The sequence below is a fragment of the Seriola dumerili genome, unplaced genomic scaffold (genome assembly GCF_002260705.1).
Source record: "Seriola dumerili isolate Sdu_G_001 unplaced genomic scaffold, Sdu_1.0 BDQW01000017.1, whole genome shotgun sequence".
NCBI lineage: Eukaryota > Metazoa > Chordata > Actinopteri > Carangiformes > Carangidae > Seriola > Seriola dumerili.
This window is the reverse complement of record NW_019174272.1, coordinates 1,326,073-1,343,565: the sequence shown is the minus strand read 5'-3', so window position 1 is coordinate 1,343,565 and position 17,493 is coordinate 1,326,073. Positions and strand designations below refer to the sequence as shown.

General features: G+C 46.8%; 1 protein-coding gene across 1 annotated transcript in view; it reads left to right on the top strand.

The window, feature by feature from the left end:
• Positions 1–17,493, top strand: part of setbp1 (SET binding protein 1) — a 33,132-nt gene that overhangs the window by 11,654 nt on the left and 3,985 nt on the right. Inside the window, exons 3-6 of the mRNA XM_022751808.1 lie at positions 12,089–12,510; positions 12,808–14,754; positions 14,873–15,080; positions 15,188–16,253. Of these exons, the coding sequence (XP_022607529.1) occupies positions 12,089–12,510; positions 12,808–14,754; positions 14,873–15,080; positions 15,188–16,253 (3,643 nt within the window). The remainder of the gene's footprint in view (positions 1–12,088; positions 12,511–12,807; positions 14,755–14,872; positions 15,081–15,187; positions 16,254–17,493) is intronic.

Sequence of the window (17,493 nt, the reverse complement as noted above, 5' to 3'; positions counted from 1 at the left end):
TGGTTGTGTTGATTGTGTGTGTGTGTGTGTGTGTGTGTCTGTGGTGGTGTGTGTGTGTGTGTGTCGTGTGTGTGTGTGTGTGTGTAGTACGTTGTATTTGTATGTAGTGGGGTGTATGCGAAACCCTGACGCTAGAACACACACTTACTTGTCTTGGACAGCCCCTCCTGCTTGGTGGTCCCCCTGGCTGTGTGTGTGTGTTCTGTTGCTGCTTGGTGACGTCTCCCAGCAGTGTTTGGGATTATTATGTGTTAGTGCAAGTGCATTTCACAAGGAAATTAATGCTGCCACTGTTGCCCGTGTTGTGTGTGGTGCGCGCATGCAGTGCGTGCACATACGTGTTGTGTGAAAGGTTAGCCTTTGATGTGCGCGTTTTTATCCTCTGGCTCTAGAGATGGGGTTTGGTGACCTGAGGGACTTGATGAGCTCATTAAAATAGGAGCGGTATGTGATGTGTGTGTGTGTGTGTCAGTGTCAGCTTGTGTGTGTGTTGTGTGTGTGTGGTTGTGTGTGTGTGGTGTGAAGTTAATCCTTGATTGATTATGAATGGAATGGAACATGAAATGATGCATCACCTCCAAAACGTCAAATTGGTGCCTATTTTTGTGATGAAAATAACCAGACTTTCATATGTGTGTGTGCTGGTGTGTATCAACAGCTGGGTGTCGTGTGTGCATGTGTGTGTGTGTGTGTGTGTGTGTCCTCGGTGTGCAGTCTTTGAGAGTAAGAGCTGGACATGCTTAAGGGCGTTTCCCTGTGGGTTGATGGGGATGGGACATGTGTATGTGTTCGTGTGTTGTTTGTGTGTGTGCCTGTGTGTGTCGTGTGTATGTGTGCCTGCATGCTGGGGAGGGTGGTGCATTTAGCACCACTTGAAACACCAGCTGTTCCATCTGTGTCTGACCCCCCATACACACCGCGTGTACACACTTAAACACACACCAGCACCTTACCCTGACACACACACACACACACACACACACTTCTCCTCGCATCTAACTTCTGATCAGCTCCTGAGTATCTCTCAATCCTGAAGAAAGTCCAGACAAAACACAATCTGTTTCATCTGTCTTTCTCCCAAACACACACACACAAACACACACATATACACACACACACAAACATACATTACACTAAGCAAGATTGCTCCCTAATTCAGCTCTGCATAGTGCTGGTGCTGCAGTGTATCCACAATGGAATGACTCTGCAAGTCACTCCTAGTGAGCAAACACAATCAGATGCACACACACACACCACACACACCACACACCCAGCACACCACACACCACAGCACACACACACACACATTACACACCAGACACACAGCCGACACAAAGGACAACTGGAACTGGCAGAAGAAGAGATAACTTTGACCCTGCCGGACATTCAAAAGTCGATGGTGATAGCTGGACTCCAGCAGTTGTGTAAGCCTCTGTCTGTGTGTGTCTGTGTGTGTGGTGTGTGTGTATGTGTGTGTTGTGTGTTGTGTGTGTGTGTGTGTGTGTTGTGTTGTGTGTGTGTCTCTCTCTCTCTCTCTCTCTCTCTGCCTCTCTCTCTCTCTCTCACACACACACACACACACACAAATCATGTTGAGCAGTGATTGCAGTTAGAGAGAGTGTTTTCCTGGTTATCTGTCCAGTTCTCTGGACGTGCCAAATGTGGCTCTTAATCCATTTCACTATCTGTGGGGAGAGATAAGCCAGAGCTTTTCCAGGAGTCCAGGCCAGGCTGTGTGTTGTTGTTGTTGTGTGTGTGTGTGTGTGTGTGTCTGTGTGTGTGTGTGTGTGTGTGTGTGTGTGTGTGTGTGTGTGTGTGTATACGTGTATTTGTATTAGTGGGTGTATGCGAAACCCTGACGCTAGACACACACTTATCTTGTCTTGACAGCCCCTCTGCTTGGTGGTCCCCCTGGCTGTGTGTGTGTGTGTGTTGCTGCTTGGTGGTCTCCCAGCAGTGTTTGGGATTATTATGTGTTAGTCAAGTGCATTCACAAGGAAATTAATGCTGCCACTGTTGCCGTGTTGTGTGTGTGCGCGCATGCAGTGCGTGCACATACGTGTGTGTGAAATGGTTAGCCTTTTGATGTGCGCGTTTTTATCCCTGGCTGAGATGGCGGTTGGTGACCTGAGGGACTTGATGAGCTCATAAAATAGGAGCGTGTATGTGTGTGTGTGTGTGTCAGTGTCAGCTTGTGTGTGTGTGTGTGTGTGTGTGTGTGTGTGTGTGTGAAGTAATCCTTGATTGATTTATGAATGTGAATGAACATGAAATGATCACCTCCAAACTGTCAAATTGGTGCCTATTTTTGTGATGAAAATAACCAGACTTTCATATGGTGTGTGTGTGTGTGTGTGTGTGTGCATGTGTGTGTGTGTGTGTGTGTGTGTGTGTGTGTCCTCGGTGTGCAGTCTTTGAGAGTAAGAGCTGGGAATGCTTTAAGGGGCGTTTCCCTGTGGTTGATGGGGGATGGGACATGTGTATGTGTTCGTGTGTGTTTGTGTGTGTGCCTGTGTGTGTCTGTGTGTATGTGTGCCTGCATGCTGGGGAGGGGTGAGTGATTTAGCACCACTGAAACACCAGCTGTCCATCTGTGTCTGACCCCCATACACACCCTGTACACACTTGAAACACACACCAGCACCTACCCTGACACACACACACACACACACACACACTTCTCCTCCCATCTAACTTCTGATCAGCTCCTGAGTATCTCTCAAACCTGAAGAAAGTCCAGACAAAACACAATCTGTTCATCTGTCTTTCTCCCAAACACACACACACAAACACACACATATACACACACACACAAACATACATTACACTAAGCAAGATTGCTCCCTAATCAGCTCTGCAGTAGTGCTGGTGCTGCAGTGTATCCACAATGAATGACTCTGCAAGGTCACTCCTAGTGAGCACACATACATGCACACACACACACACACACACACCCAGACACACACACACACACAGACACACACATGTACACACCCAGACACACAGCCACACAAAGGAACACTGGAGACTGGCAGAAGAAGAGATGAACTTTGACCCTGCCGGACATTCAAAAGTCGAGGTGATAGCTGGACTCCACAGTTGTGTAAGCCTCTGTCTGTGTGTGTCTGTGTGTGTGTGTGTGTGTATGTGTGTGTGTGTGTGTGTGTGTGTGTGTGTGTGTGTGTGTGTGTGTGTCTCTACGTGTGTGTGTGCTGTATTGTTTGTTTGTGCGAGTGGGTCAGGGTTGAGACAACTGGAGTCTGGCCTTTGCTTTCTTACCCTCGGGGCTGGATTTGGTGTCCGTGTGTGTGTGTTTGTGCTGACCATTTGGTTGGAACTGTAGCTAATTTCTCAATCAGACACACACATACCATCTTCTCAATCCGTCCCAAAGGTCAAGCCCCATTCATTCACTATTGTGTCCACTCCCAGTGGGTTGCTGTTCCTCTTCAGGCAGATGCAAGCAGACTATAATAGTCAGTCTAGCTCAAGTTACATTTTAATGAAGACCTGAGGCAGCTACTTGCACTTAAAGAAACATCAATGGCTCAGTGAGGGAGCAGTTACCAATGAACATGAAGGCATTTTTACATTGTCAACAAATATTTTGTCCAAAAGTTTTAGCTCTCAAGAATAGCAATAAGATTTTCTGGATGTTTTATAGCTGATAATCAATTTCACTACAAGTAGTCCTTCTTAAAATGATACAAAACAGAGTTGAGTGTAGTTGAAAGAACAACAAGTCACCCTCCAAGTAGAGAGATAACAACAAGATGGGAAGGCTAAATCAAAGTGGTCATGGTTTTGATATGGCAACATCAATGTAAGTGTAGACTCTATAAAAAATTAAATCATGCACTGGCCTGAATTTATTTTTTTTGGACAGCGGTTGACTTTGACTCACATAACTGTGGGATAATCTGGAGGGTAGCCATGTTTGATGTCCTCTGTGGTCACGAATGATGTTGAGTCACAGCATCATGTGTTCCTGGTGGCGGCTTTGTTAGTATGACTCCATCATGCCTCTGCATCTGTGGTTACTCAGTGTGTATGTGTGTGTGCATGGGCGCAGAAGTAATTGTGTATATGTGAGGAGGAGTGTATCCTGTGGTTTCGAGAGGAGGTCCAGCAGGGATAGAGGGTGATGTTCGGTGTGGGGAGGGGAGAAAAGGGGATGATGGGAGTCAAAGGAGAGGAGAAGGGAGAAGCAGAGTATTGACTTTCACTGTGTCTCACTTCAAGCGTAAGTGTGTTTGTCAGTGAAATCTGATGGCCCCATCAGCTGTCTGGGACGCGCCTGTCAGAAGGGTGTGTGTGTGTGTGTGTGTGTGTGTGTGTGTGTGTGTGTGTGTGTGTGTGTGTGTGTGTGTGTGTGTCTGAAAGCAAGAGAGATGACAGGGGAGAGGTGTGCCATGACTGATGTTTATAACAATATTTTTAAACCATGTTAACATTTTTAACATTGGTTTACAAACAAACTTATCTGGACACAATTACAAATGTGGTATGAAACATTTTCACACTAAAAATATGTAATCATACAAATCATTAAAAAGCCTCTAAGCCTGGGCTTTTCAGACATTGTGTGTTTGTGTGCATCATTCTGTCCAGTTCTCTGCTGCTTTTCATGTCTTTGTACCCGGCTTTGTAAAATAATCCGTCTGTAGTTCTGCTGTTTATTTATGCTCGATGCTTAAGTATGGATGCGGACATGAATAAATTATATAAATGTGTCTGTCTGTCCTTCTGTCTGTGTCTGTCCCTTGGGGCGGCTCAGACTAAACAAACAGCTGTGTTTATGAAGCAGGGAAGAGCCACAAGGGTCTTCTGTTTAGTGGTCCATTTCAAGACACACACACACACACACACACACACAGACACATGCTCACATGCACACACACACACACACTCCCGAATGCCCTGCGCACTTCATCTTTTACCTGCCCTCTGTTGCGTTTTTGCCTCCTCGTGTTTTCTGCCCTGCTCGGTCGCTCTCTCACTCCCTCTCTCTCTATCTCTCTCTCTCTCTCTCTCTGCCCCCTCTGCTTAGTGTAATGCTCGCTCGCTCTCAGACCGAGAGGAATGCCACTCCGTGTGACCTCTCACCTACAACAAGGAGGGGTGCCGGTTTAGACGAGGGAGCGAGGGGCAGCTGCAGTCATGTGCCCAGGCCTGGAAGGAAACGCGCGCACACATGCACAGAGAGCCGGGCTGCTAGCTAAAAGGCACACACGCTCAAATTGTAGCATAGTTTTGTACGCACTGATGCAGATCTAGATGTAGAGCACTGATTCTCCCGCCTCTCTCTGTGACTGTCTGAGAAAGTGTAGGATACTATGCTTTGGTCTGTGCGTGTATGTGAACGCGCGAGTGGAGTGCAGCCTCACACAAAGGCGTTATTGTTGTTGTGAGGGGGCCTGAGGGGAGGCGGGCAGTCTGATTGGTTAAGACTATTGTGTCTCACTTTGCCCATTCTTTCTGTCACTGAGGATGTCATTACAGTGGCTCTGTAACTCGCTAACTCTCTCTCTAACTCTCTCTCTCTCTCTCTCTCTCTCTCTCTCTTGCAAGCTGGGGATCATCTGAGGACTTGAGATATACACAGAAATGTGTAGAATACTCAATGAAAGTGTTACTTTACAAACTTAAAACTTGGAGTGCAGACACTACAGTCATTCTTCAAGACATAATAACTCCCCTGTCAGCAACTATTTGTAGGCATCACTTTCTGAAAACAATTTGCTTTCCAGTAGTGGTGCAGCAGTTATTTTTATTACTGACTGATTGTTATTATCATAATTAAATACTTAAAATTCTGTAAAATGTAGTAAAATATGAATAAAATGAAAATAGTAAAAAATGCCCATCATAGTTTCCTAGTGCTCAAGGTAATGTCTTTCGTTGTTTGTCTAACCAACTGTCCAAAGATGTTCAGTTTTAACTGCTATAAAGCTGACATGATGATATAAACCCTCAGGTTTGTAAAGTTGAAAGCAGACTGGGACATCCTGGTGCTGATGGGGGTTTAAGTTGCTGACTTTGAAATCGTGACAGCCACAGTTTGAGTCCAGCAGGGGAACTTTGTTGCATGTCTTTCCCGCTCTCTAGCTCCCGATATTACCTGTCATCTCTCTACTGTACACTATCTAATGCTGGAAAAAAATCTCCAAAAATACTAAAAACATGTTGTTTCAACTTCATGTTCTGATTGATTACTTTCAGCAGCACTCTGCAGTGTGATTATTTCACATTATATGCCTTTGCTTTGCTTAATCTGATCTATCTGAAAGTTAACGAAAAAATGTAATTTATAACAGAACAGATGTCTCGATTACTTCGGTTTATATGTATACAGAAACACACTTATTGTTTTTTGCCTCAATAACTAGACAAAGGTGCGTTATTTTTGAATAACTAATGAGTGAGTGAAGCTTCGCTTTAACAAACCTCTGTTTGCCAGAGAGGAAGTGTTTAATCTCAGCAAAGCTTCTGTCTTGAATTACCCATCATTCCACACAGGAAGTCATCCCTTAGGATTTCGAGCAGCTCATTGGCTGTTAATTGTTTCCTGTTGTACAGAAGTGGTATGATTGGGTCATATGGTGCACAGAGAACAGTAAACAACACGTTCCTTTGGTTTTGTACTGTGTGGCGCACGTGTGTGTATGGGTGTGTAATTTAGTTTCCCCCCAATAGATGCATTCATGAAGCACTACTATATTAGACATATGTGTGTGTGTGTGTGTGTGTGTGTGTTTGTGTGCATGTGTTTGTGTGTGCATGTGTGTGTGTGGTCAGCCTCTATGCTTGTGTACATTTTCTTTGTGCAGAGCATGTGATCTGACTGAAAAGCATAATGCTGTCACTGAGGTTCAGCCACGTCCATGAAAGGAACAATTGGTACATAATCGCTGTAATAATCACTATGAAAAAACTCTTCTAATGTGGTTCTTAGCGCTATTCACCAGCAGGACACACATATGCCTGCACGCACACCATTAATGCTAATAGCTGGGATTAGATGTATACTTTGTGTAGCATGTAAATGTGTCTGTCATTACTGAGCGGGTGAAAACCTCCCTCAATTGCGCTGTAATAACATGCTTCAACTCAGCCAATCACAGGCTTTTGTTCAGATTGAGTCATCTACATCTGAGCGTGTCTGAAGAGAGTGTGACAAGGAGACTCTTGGGTGTTTCGCTGCTATCTTTAGGAGCACTCCAATCTGAAGGATTACTGCTGTGGACGTAGGAGGGAACATTTTACTTGAGACCTACTGCTGTGCATTAAATCTGGCTTCTGCTGTACAGTTAGCTGAGGGACAAATGTACTGTAGATTAGATGCTTGATTGTGCTCAGCGGGGACGGTACATGACAGCATGTAGGAAAGAATACGCTGCAGAAAAAGTGAGTTTTTGACCCGCATAATCAAACCCTTTTTCCTAATCTCTGGATGTAGGCTGAACACATAGTTTTGGAATTTCAGCATTAGTCCTAGAGTGGAAGTTTTGAATGGAGCCCAATTTACAAACTTTCCCACCCAACTTTCCCAGAAGATGCTTTGGCTGGCACAGATGCCATCAGATCTGAGATAGTAAAGCGCTGGCTAAGGCGGCGCATGCTGAGTGAAAACAGACACACAGACACACGCATACACACAATTTTAGGCAGCGGGCCTGATCCCAGTGATCCACAAACTGTCCCACCTTGACACCCCCTCCTTTTTCCTCCCCTTTCTCCTCCCTCTTTTCTCTCCCCTGCTGTGGGTCTCCTCAGGCGCATGAATGGAAGTCTTTATTCCCAGGAGAACTGGTGGGAAGAACGAGAGAACGAGAAACAGGGATTGGGGGGTGGGGGGGTGGCTCTGTGAGAGTGGCTGCAAGATCAACACAGTGCCACAGCTCCTCTTTTCTTCTCCTCCACCGCTTTTCCCTCCTTTTCTCTGTACACCCCCTCCACCAACCCCCTCCCGCCCACCCCCTTTAAGTGCAGTGACACAAAGCCGTTTAGTATTCATGTGTTTGTTTTGCCGAGGAGCTGTGTGTGTGTGGTGTGTGTGTCACCCTGCATGTGCGTGTGTGGGTGTGTGTTGTGTGTGTGTGTGTTGTGTTGTGTGTGTGTGCAGAGCTGTCAGAAACACAGATCACAGAGAAGCAGCGCTCTGAATGGAGCTGGAGAGAAGCGGGCAGGGGAGGTGGGGGGGTGGTAGTTCCCACAGGGGGAGAATGGTCAGCTCCAGAGAAGAGAAAAGAAGAAGAAAAGGAAGGATGAGATGGTGGGGGGGGGGCAGTGCACGAGGCCACGGGGGCAGAGGGAGACAGCACGGTGTCAAAGCCAAGGAGAGTGTGTGTGTGTGTGTGTGACAAGGAGAGAGTGGGAAAAAGAGGGGATCATATAAATCATAAGGTTTCGGAGGGAACTAGTTGTAAATGGGTCTGGGCACCTCTCTTCTTGTTTTTCTGCTGGTCCTCTTCTTCCCTCCCTCTCTGCCGCTCTCATTCTTTCAGTAACCCCTCCACCCCTCCCCATTTCTCCCTTTCTCCCTCTCTCTCTCTCTCTCTCTCTCTCTCTCTCACCCTCTGTCTCTCTGTGCCTCTCTCTCTCTCTCTTTCTTTCTCTTTGTGTGTCTGTCTGGACAGCTGCCCAGTTCCATACACAGGGAAAAATGAAACACTCTAACCACCGGGCGTGCAGCCAAATAAAAGGCTGCGAAAAACTATTTGAAGGGCAGCATGTTTGTGTGTGTCCGTGTGTGCGTGCATGGAGTTTGTGTATATGTTTGCTCGTGTACATGTGTGTCTGTGTTTGCTGGGTTGTGAGATTTGGGTGTGCCTGTTTAGGGTGTTCTTTCCCAGTATAATGGTGCAGCCAGGGTGCTCTGTGCGTGTATATGTGGGTGTGAGGGATAGGTTCCACTCTGAGGTTCAGTTTATTCAACAGTGGAAAACGAAAGGCTGTAGGAGAGGGCCGTCACATACCTCCCCACACATCAAACTGGAGGACAGAAGAGCACAAGATTTTACATCTAAATCTTGATTTAAAAACACCCTGCATGTGAATGTCACATTCAGACACACGCAGACACATTTGTCAGTAAATATAAGCTGACTCATTTTGCAAAGTGTCTTTCAGTTGGGTGATTGCAGCACTTAGTCACATATTAACCATGACCTCCTCCGCTGCGCTCTGACCTTATCTGATGGTTACATCACCAGTGGAAAGGAATGTGCCGCTCCATATCTGCCAGTATTCGGGTGCTGAAGAGCCTTTGTGTAACTGACTGAGGCCAATCCATGTTGTTACAGTGCTGGCCCAGAGGAAGACATCCTAGAAATGGTTGTTGACCTAGCTGTGGAGTATGACCCTTAACCCCTGAACACAGCCCTGAGAGCCTCAAGGGAGGGAGAGTGCTTGAAATGGGCTGAGGACTAAATATGCTTTGGGTCTATTTTGTGCTGGCCTTTCTCCGTATTTATATTTGATCTGTGGGGACTTGAGGAAGAAGGACAGTGTAGAAAAGGTTGAAGCCTCACAGCTCTTGCGCTTGTGGGTTGCTCCAGGGTCAGAGTCCCTGGTAGTGCTTATCTCCTGACCGCTGCCCCCTGCTGCAGGCCAGCAAGTAGCACAGGGAGATGACGGTCTCTATTCACACACCACATGACAAGAACAGGGCTGTGTACGTACAACAGAGAAATAAGTGCAGCGACATTTTTCGGTGGCATTACAGTACAAGATAAGAACAACAGGGCCTCCAATGCTGTGATAAAGAGGCAATGCAAAACATTCAGTGGAAATAGTGCAGAGTGAAGATACAAATGTTGAGTTATTATCACATGAATACCTGTTAAGTTGTATGAGTGAATAAGGTTGAACCTGTCTGGAAAAAGGCATGGAGCATAAGGAGTTCTTTTCACACCGTGTTGACTGCAACAACCATGAGAGCACCTCAGTTTGTATGACCACTATTTATATTTGCTTGTGTGAATATCAGACATTGAGTGTGTTTTCCCTGGAAATGCTTCATGGAATGTGAGAGGCATAGAGGAGGGGAGAGGGAAGGAGAGGGTGGTAGAAGGGAGGAAACTAAGAACAAAAAGCTGAACTGGTGCCAATAACCCAACCTCAACCGGAAAGCGCAAGTGGGGGCGGGGGTGGGTGGTGTGGGATCGAGGTGTGTGTGGGGGGGTGTGAGCTCCCTATTTCTGTTTTTTTCTTTCTCTTCTCTTTTGCTCTCTCTCAATAGTAGGAAAGGTGCCCATGCCTCCTCTCTTTATTATCTCTTTGTGGTTGCGTTGTGGTTACTGGGGAGGACACACGTGTGTGTGTGTGTGTGTGTGCTTGTGTAAGTCTGTCTCTCTCTCTAATCACCTCCACCTACCTGTCTGTCTCTTTTTCTGTGCCCTCCTTTAACCTGAAACAGCAGGTATTCTAGGACGGGTTAAATGAGAAAGCATGTGTGTATCAGGTGTCTGTCATTTTATCCCTCTGTGGACTCACAGCGTCGCTACTCCAGTGTCACTGTGCACACACACACAAATTCACACTCATGCACACACGCACATACACACACACACACATACATCTCAGAGCTGAAAGGATACCATAACAGGCCGCTCAGCAGATAAATGAGAGTGGGCATGTGTGTATAAGCACATGCATTTTCTGGCATTGTTAATCATTCACGCCTCTCAGTGTTTGCTTGCGTTGTGCATTTTCATCCATGTGTTGCATGTTGTGTTGATCGGCGTTCGTGTGTGTTTTTGTGCTCGTGAGTTTGTGCAGCTTGCGTCTGGCTGATAAACGGCTTCTGAAAGCCAGTGTGGAAGTACAAAATGAGTGTCACTGCCTGGCTACTGGTGGTACAGCAGAAAGAGGAAGAAAAAGGTCAGATAGTGACAGAGAAGGGATAGAGAATGAAAGTGGATAATGAAATGAAGGCAAAACTGGCAGGGTAAATGATAGAAGAGATGAAATACGTATGAATGTGTATGTGCCCTTTGATAACTACATACATGATATATTTCATTATTGTGCGTGTGTGTGTGAGACTGTGTGTATGTGTATATGCAAAGAGCAAAAGCTAATTATCTGACAAGCTGCTAATACATCCAGACTAAAATTGGTTGCCTGACTGTGTTCATACATTAGCATTTTTGCACTACTATGTGTGAAGGCAGGATTTTTGTCAAGCTTTTTGAAATGTGTACATCTACTGTATGCATGTGTGAGTGTGTGTGCCTGCATGCCTGTGTGTACATGCTGAGAGGCAGGCCTGTGGTTAGGTTACATCTCCCTGCAGCGCAGCAGAACAGTGTCTTGTTGCGTCATACTGAGTCTGTTAATAACAGGCTAAACCACAAAGGCCATCCGCTGCTCTATTTCTCATCTTCCAGCAGTACAGTGATTATGCAGCAGTGATACATTAAGCAGGGTTATGTTGTCAAGCACAGTAGATCAATGCTTGGGCATTTTCAGTCTTACATGGTCAAATGGTAACTGTGTAGTGAATGAAGGTTGACTTCATATTTGTGGCCCTTCACTGCGAAAATGTAGATACATTGTGCTATAGTTTTCAGGATGTGCATTGTGTGCAGTATGACTGTTAAGTGTGTAAGACTGAGCTTGGCTACTGTGTTTAATACTGTGTGCAGTCAGACACCCCCAACTCCATCCCCCAGCCCTCACAGCATGCAACATCCTTGCCACAGGAATTTAATTGCTCTGTAAACAAGCCTTTTGTTTTGTTGCACACTGTTTGCTCATGCACACAAGATGTATTAAAAGCTTCAGTCCTGCCGTGAAAAGAGAAGAATGTCACATTAGAGCACAACAAATCACTGATTTGATATGGACTGACAAAAAAAAAAAAACTGTATGCAGAACTGGATGCTATGCTGCATTTATAAGTATTATCTCTGTGAAGATAGGCTGATGTTATGAAGACAGGAAATGGAGTAGTCTTAGTTTTATGATCACATTATCGTTATCATCATATCATTTGTCAATCCCTACAGCTAAATAAAGATGTCTTGTGATTGTAGTGTGTATGTAGTAACCAGTCTTTGTGTCTCTGTTCTGTCGTCTCCAGACATACGAGCGCCAGTTCAGAATGCCTGAGCAGAGAGAAGGAGGCCTGCTGCAACTACTGGGAGATCACACTCCGCCCAAACACCAGCTTCGCAGCTCCCTCCTTCCTGCACACACACTCTCACACACACAGCAGACACAGCACGCCCTCACGCAACAATTCCAACACACTCATGCACACCAACACCAAATCAATTCAGACTGGATCGCGTCTTCAGCACCTTCTGCGTCCCCGGCCAATCCTGCAGATTCTGAGCCAGCCAGAGAACTGGCAGGAGCCAGTCGGAGCACTTTGCTCGATCCAACCCAACCTTTCTCACGAACAGCGACGCAAAGCCCCTCACCTCAGAGATCCCTGACTCCAGACCTGCAGTTGCCAGTGGTTACAGATGCTAGTATTCTCAACCTCACCTCTCTCAGCAGGTATGGTTGATTTTCATGTGTAGTGGATCTTCTCATGAGGCACACATTATCACTAGACCAAAAATACTGTACACTATGTATAGAGGGTATAGACAATTATTAGGTAATAAATCACAATATTTTGCAGGATATCTTAATGTTTAACACTTTTTTTTTTTAAATAACTGAATCAGGCTCAATTGTCATGATAACACCATGACATGAGTCATCTGGTGATACTCATCCCTATGTATGGTGAGACACAAAACACTCTTTCTCTTCTATGTCTTCATTTTTTCTCTGTCTACATCTCTTCAGGGGGAGGGGTTTGCAAGAAGTCAGCGAACAGCTCTTTGGGAACATCAAGAGGAAGTACGGCAGGAAAGACTCCCAGAGGATGCTCTGTAACCCCCACAGTGCTGACACACCTTGGGGAAGACAGACAGAGAAAGGATCGGAGAGCCCAAGTAATTCAGAGGAGAGGCAGAAATACAGGCCAGAGGAGACAGCTGAGCGGTTCCATGAAGAAAGAGAGGAAAGGAGAAAAGAGGAAAGAGAGCGAACAATTGCTGGGAGGAGAGGAGATGAAGACGACAGAGGGATGCACATGCTGACAGAGGAAGGGAAAGGAAGAAAGAGGCGGAGGAGGCCTTCTTTTGACGAGTCATTTTCTGTAGAGGAGCAATCACAGCAATGGCAGGACTCTGACACTACAGAAAAACACCAGCCTGGGCCCCCAGAACCTAAAGTAGCACATAAGATGGAGACTCACAAAAATGATTCTCGACTTACATGTCAAGCGGATGTCAGCGGAGAGAGGCTAGAAAAAGCAGAGAGAGTAGATAAAGGTGATAAAAGAGAAAAAGGGGAAAGGGCAGACAGGGCAGAAAGAGGAGAGACAGTTACATGCGGGCCCGACCTAGAGTCAGCTTTGAGCGTAAACAGAATGAAAAAGAACCCTGTGGGTCGTCCTAAGATCAGCACAGAGACCCTTAAACACAGAGAATCTATTCACAATCTCATCAACAAACCCAGTCTTAACACGAACCTCAGACTCCCTAGCCCAAATCCCAGCCCAGGCCCCATGGGTGGCATCAGTCCAAGCCCCAGCCCTAAACCCAGGGCTAACATTAGCCCCATTCCCAGCCCGAGACCCAGGGCAGCCCTGAGTCCTAGCCCCAGTCACAGCACCAGCTCCACAGCAAGTTCCAGACCATGCAAGGCCAAGGACAGGTGGTCCTACCTGAAAGCTAAAAGCCATGCCAGCCTAACATCACCACAGAGAGACAACAGGGGTAGCCCCTCCACCCTAACTGACCCACCTTCAGCCTTCCCCATCACCCCGTCTAGCCCCCTTTACACCAACACTGACAGTCTGACCGTCCACACACCCATTAAGAGGAAACGAGGGCGCCCGAAGAAACAGCCACTCCTAACAGTGGAGACCATCCATGAGGGCACTTCTACTTCTCCTCCAAGCCCACTGGCACAGGAAACGTCTGCAGGGCTAAATCGTAGGAAGAAGACACACACACTAAACACATTAATGCAAATGACATCCACAACCACCAGCGCCAATTCTAACAGTCTGAAACTAAAGCGTGGCAGGGGCCATTCCAGGCCAGTGAATAAGATGAAGCTTGGGAAAATGCAGAGCATCCTGAATGAGATCCTTTCAGGCTCCAGTCAGAATGGCACTCTGGCTCTGAAGTCATCCTCTGCCCCTGTTACCTCAGCTATGAGTGCCATGGCATCCACCATTGAGGCTCGGCTGGGAAAACAGATAAACGTCAGCAAGAGAGGAACCATCTACATTGGTAAGAAGAGAGGACGGAAACCTAGAGCAGAAACCCAAGTTTCCAACCCTCCCAAAACCACTCGGGACAAGCCCCCCATGTCTATCTCCACCTCCAGTCTCTATGAGAGCCCTGTAGTGCCTTCCACCACCTCGTCTCCCAGCTCCAGCGCTCCACCCCTAAGAGCCAGCCACTCTGATGCCACTATGCCCAGTTTGCAGCCCATCTCAGCCCTGCCCTCCAAGCCTCCAAGCAGGGGCTTCCTCTCTGGGGGGTGGAAACTGTCTCCTCCCCGCCTTCTGGCTAATTCACCCTCCCACTTGTCAGAGGGAGCGTCAGTGAAGGAGGTGACCCTGTCCCCCATCAGCGAATCCCACAGTGAGGAGACTATTCCCAGTGACAGCGGGATTGGGACAGATAACAACAGCACCTCAGATCAAACTGAGAAGGGTCCGGCCTCTCGGCGCAGGTGCAGTACACTGCTCTTTACCTTCCTTGAAGCTTGATTTATAGACTTTGGTTTTATATTTTGGACTGGTACACATTCATGAACCTGTGATTTTATATGCTATGTTGTGTTCATACAGGTACTCATTTGATCTGTGTGGGTTTGAGGCTGTGGAGGCAGCAGCTCTGGAAGCCTCCAACAGGAGCAGCAGAACACGCTGTGAACGGCAAGTAACTGCTGTTGACAACTTCCTGTCACAACAGGAAAAGAAGCAAAAACATCATCGGCGGAAGAGGAAGTGCTTACAGAGCCGGGATCATCTTCATTTTCTCTCTGAACTGGAGGAGGTTAGAAAAAACACTTTAATAAATTCTGTGTATAATGTTTGACCGCACACTGCAATGTGCAAGTGGTGTATTTGCCTTAACGTTTCCTCTCTTCCGCCTCCCTGTAGGTTGTGGTAAAGCTCCAGCAGCTACGAGTGTCTCACAGACGATACGCCTGCTACCCCCAGCACCCATATCCATCTATTTTCCGCCTCAACTTCCATCATTACTACCCAGTTACCTATGACTCCTACCCCTGTGACTCCAGCTCGTACCTCCGCAGGAGTGCCGATCTGAAGGCTAAGAGGAGACGCGGCCGTCCAGCCAAAGCCAGCGAGCCAATCACAACGAAGCTGCCTTTTGTTCAAGGATATGGTTATCCGCTGGCAGGGGGAAATTTCTATGCAGCACCATATGCGATGCCTTACGCATCTCCTCTGAGTCTGGGCTACTTTCCCCCTGCTCCCCCATTTTACCTGCCCCACCACACGCTAGGACCTGCACCTCCATCTCCCTTCATGAGGCCCGCTGTCCCCCCACCCAAGGCTTTCCACTCCAGTGGACACTCCAAGCTCCAGCCAGGGGCCAAGCTTCGCAGCGCTAGTGGCCCACTCCAGGGGCCCTCTGTAAGAGGAGAGGGCCTTGGATCCCTGGGCAGTGGCAGTGCAGGTGGTCTTGCAGGGGTTCGCCTCCATAAGAGGAAGCACAAGCACAAACATAAGCACAAGGATGAACCCCTCCTTTCACCGCGAGACCGACAGGAGTTGGGTGGGCTTTTCAGTGGAGCTAAGACCACTGCGCGTCTCAGCATGCTGAGTGACAGGAGGGACTTGTCCAGTCAGGGCTCATCTAAGCATCTGGAGAAGCAGAGGGGCAGTGGTAGAGGCTCAAGTCTGGGATCCAGCTTAGGGATGTTTGAGTCGGACCAGCTGTCCACACACTCTCTTGCTGACAGCCAGTTCCACTCCCGTCAGACTGGACAGCCAATAAACAGCTTCATGAGCAGCTACAGTAGCCAATCGCAGCGGTCGGAGTCAGCGTCTGACCTCTTTTTGGGGTCACGGGAGGACGACTGTGGTGGGAGGGGCAGGAAGACGAGGCTCGCTGTGTTTGGAGATCAGGGCTTAATGTCATTCCAAACTGCCAGGCAGGAGCCAGGACAGATGAACAAGTGCTCCAGTCCCCCCCTCACTGGTAAGAACCTCTTACATTAGGATTACCTGTTCATTTTTAAATCACACTGTGTATTTACAAGGAAGTGCACTGCTCTTTTGCCATGATCAGAAACCATGAGGAATGGTTTTTCTTTTGACGACAGCAGCACGGTAAAATGCATTGTTTACTTTGATGATGTGTTGGAGGTTTGAGGTTACCCAGACTGCAATAACCACTTGTTGCTTGCTTGTCTTTACCTAACCAGTTCACTTATGGCAAGACTTCCTGTAACTACCTCACACTGAAAGCCATACATGGTTCCCCTGTGGAAAACTAACAATATGAAGCATCAGTAGGAAGTGTCCAGCTGACAGTAGCAGCACTGGACCTCATTACAGATCCAACTGTGATGCAAAAGAGAGCAACTAACAGTGACTTCTATTGTACACAGGAGATAAAAAAAAAAAACGATTAAAAGCTGAATATAGGTCGTGCTTTAAAAATGTGGCTTCTTTTTCGTCACCTGCGTGACCACAAATTGAGCCAGTGAGTTTATCATAATGTTGACATAGCTCTGATAAAGGTTGCTGCGTGCACATTCAGTGCTCCCTGTTATGAGGGAACTCTGGATGTGCATACTGTGCAGTAAAGCACAAGATCCTACACTGCAGTTAATGAATCCTACACCGAACCGGTGAGGGAAAAAAAGACACATACGTGGCATTACAAGCTATTCATGTGAAATCTTAAGCTGCCAATGTTGCAGAACTGATAACATAACTAAATCAGGAGCATGTTTGCAAAAAGTAATTGATGTCCATATATATTTACATTTACATTTACTCATTTGGCTTTTATCCGGAGCGACTTAGAAGTCAGGGACATCACCGAAGCTTCAGTGCAGTAGGAGACCTTGGTGTAAGCACTAAGTGCTTCACCAAGGTATTATTCTGTTCCCTGGTGATAATGGGCTTGTTTTGCTGGAGTAGAGTTTTAATCACATAATTTGACTGAGTTAACTGGGCTTTCCCTATTTTAAATGCAGATTTCAGCACGCTCATCAAGAAGATTCATATTTATAAATAAGCTATGTACAGGATTATTAGGATTTAAAGCAGACAAAGAGGCAAAATTCTCACTACCAAACTAATGTGTATTTTGGTACATTCTGTATTCTGCTGTCTTTGAGCACATCTGGCTGGGGATAGAGAGAACGTAATGCATGGATGGAGACGACTATAATTCACCAATCTCTCCTTCCTCCCCTCCCACCCTCCCT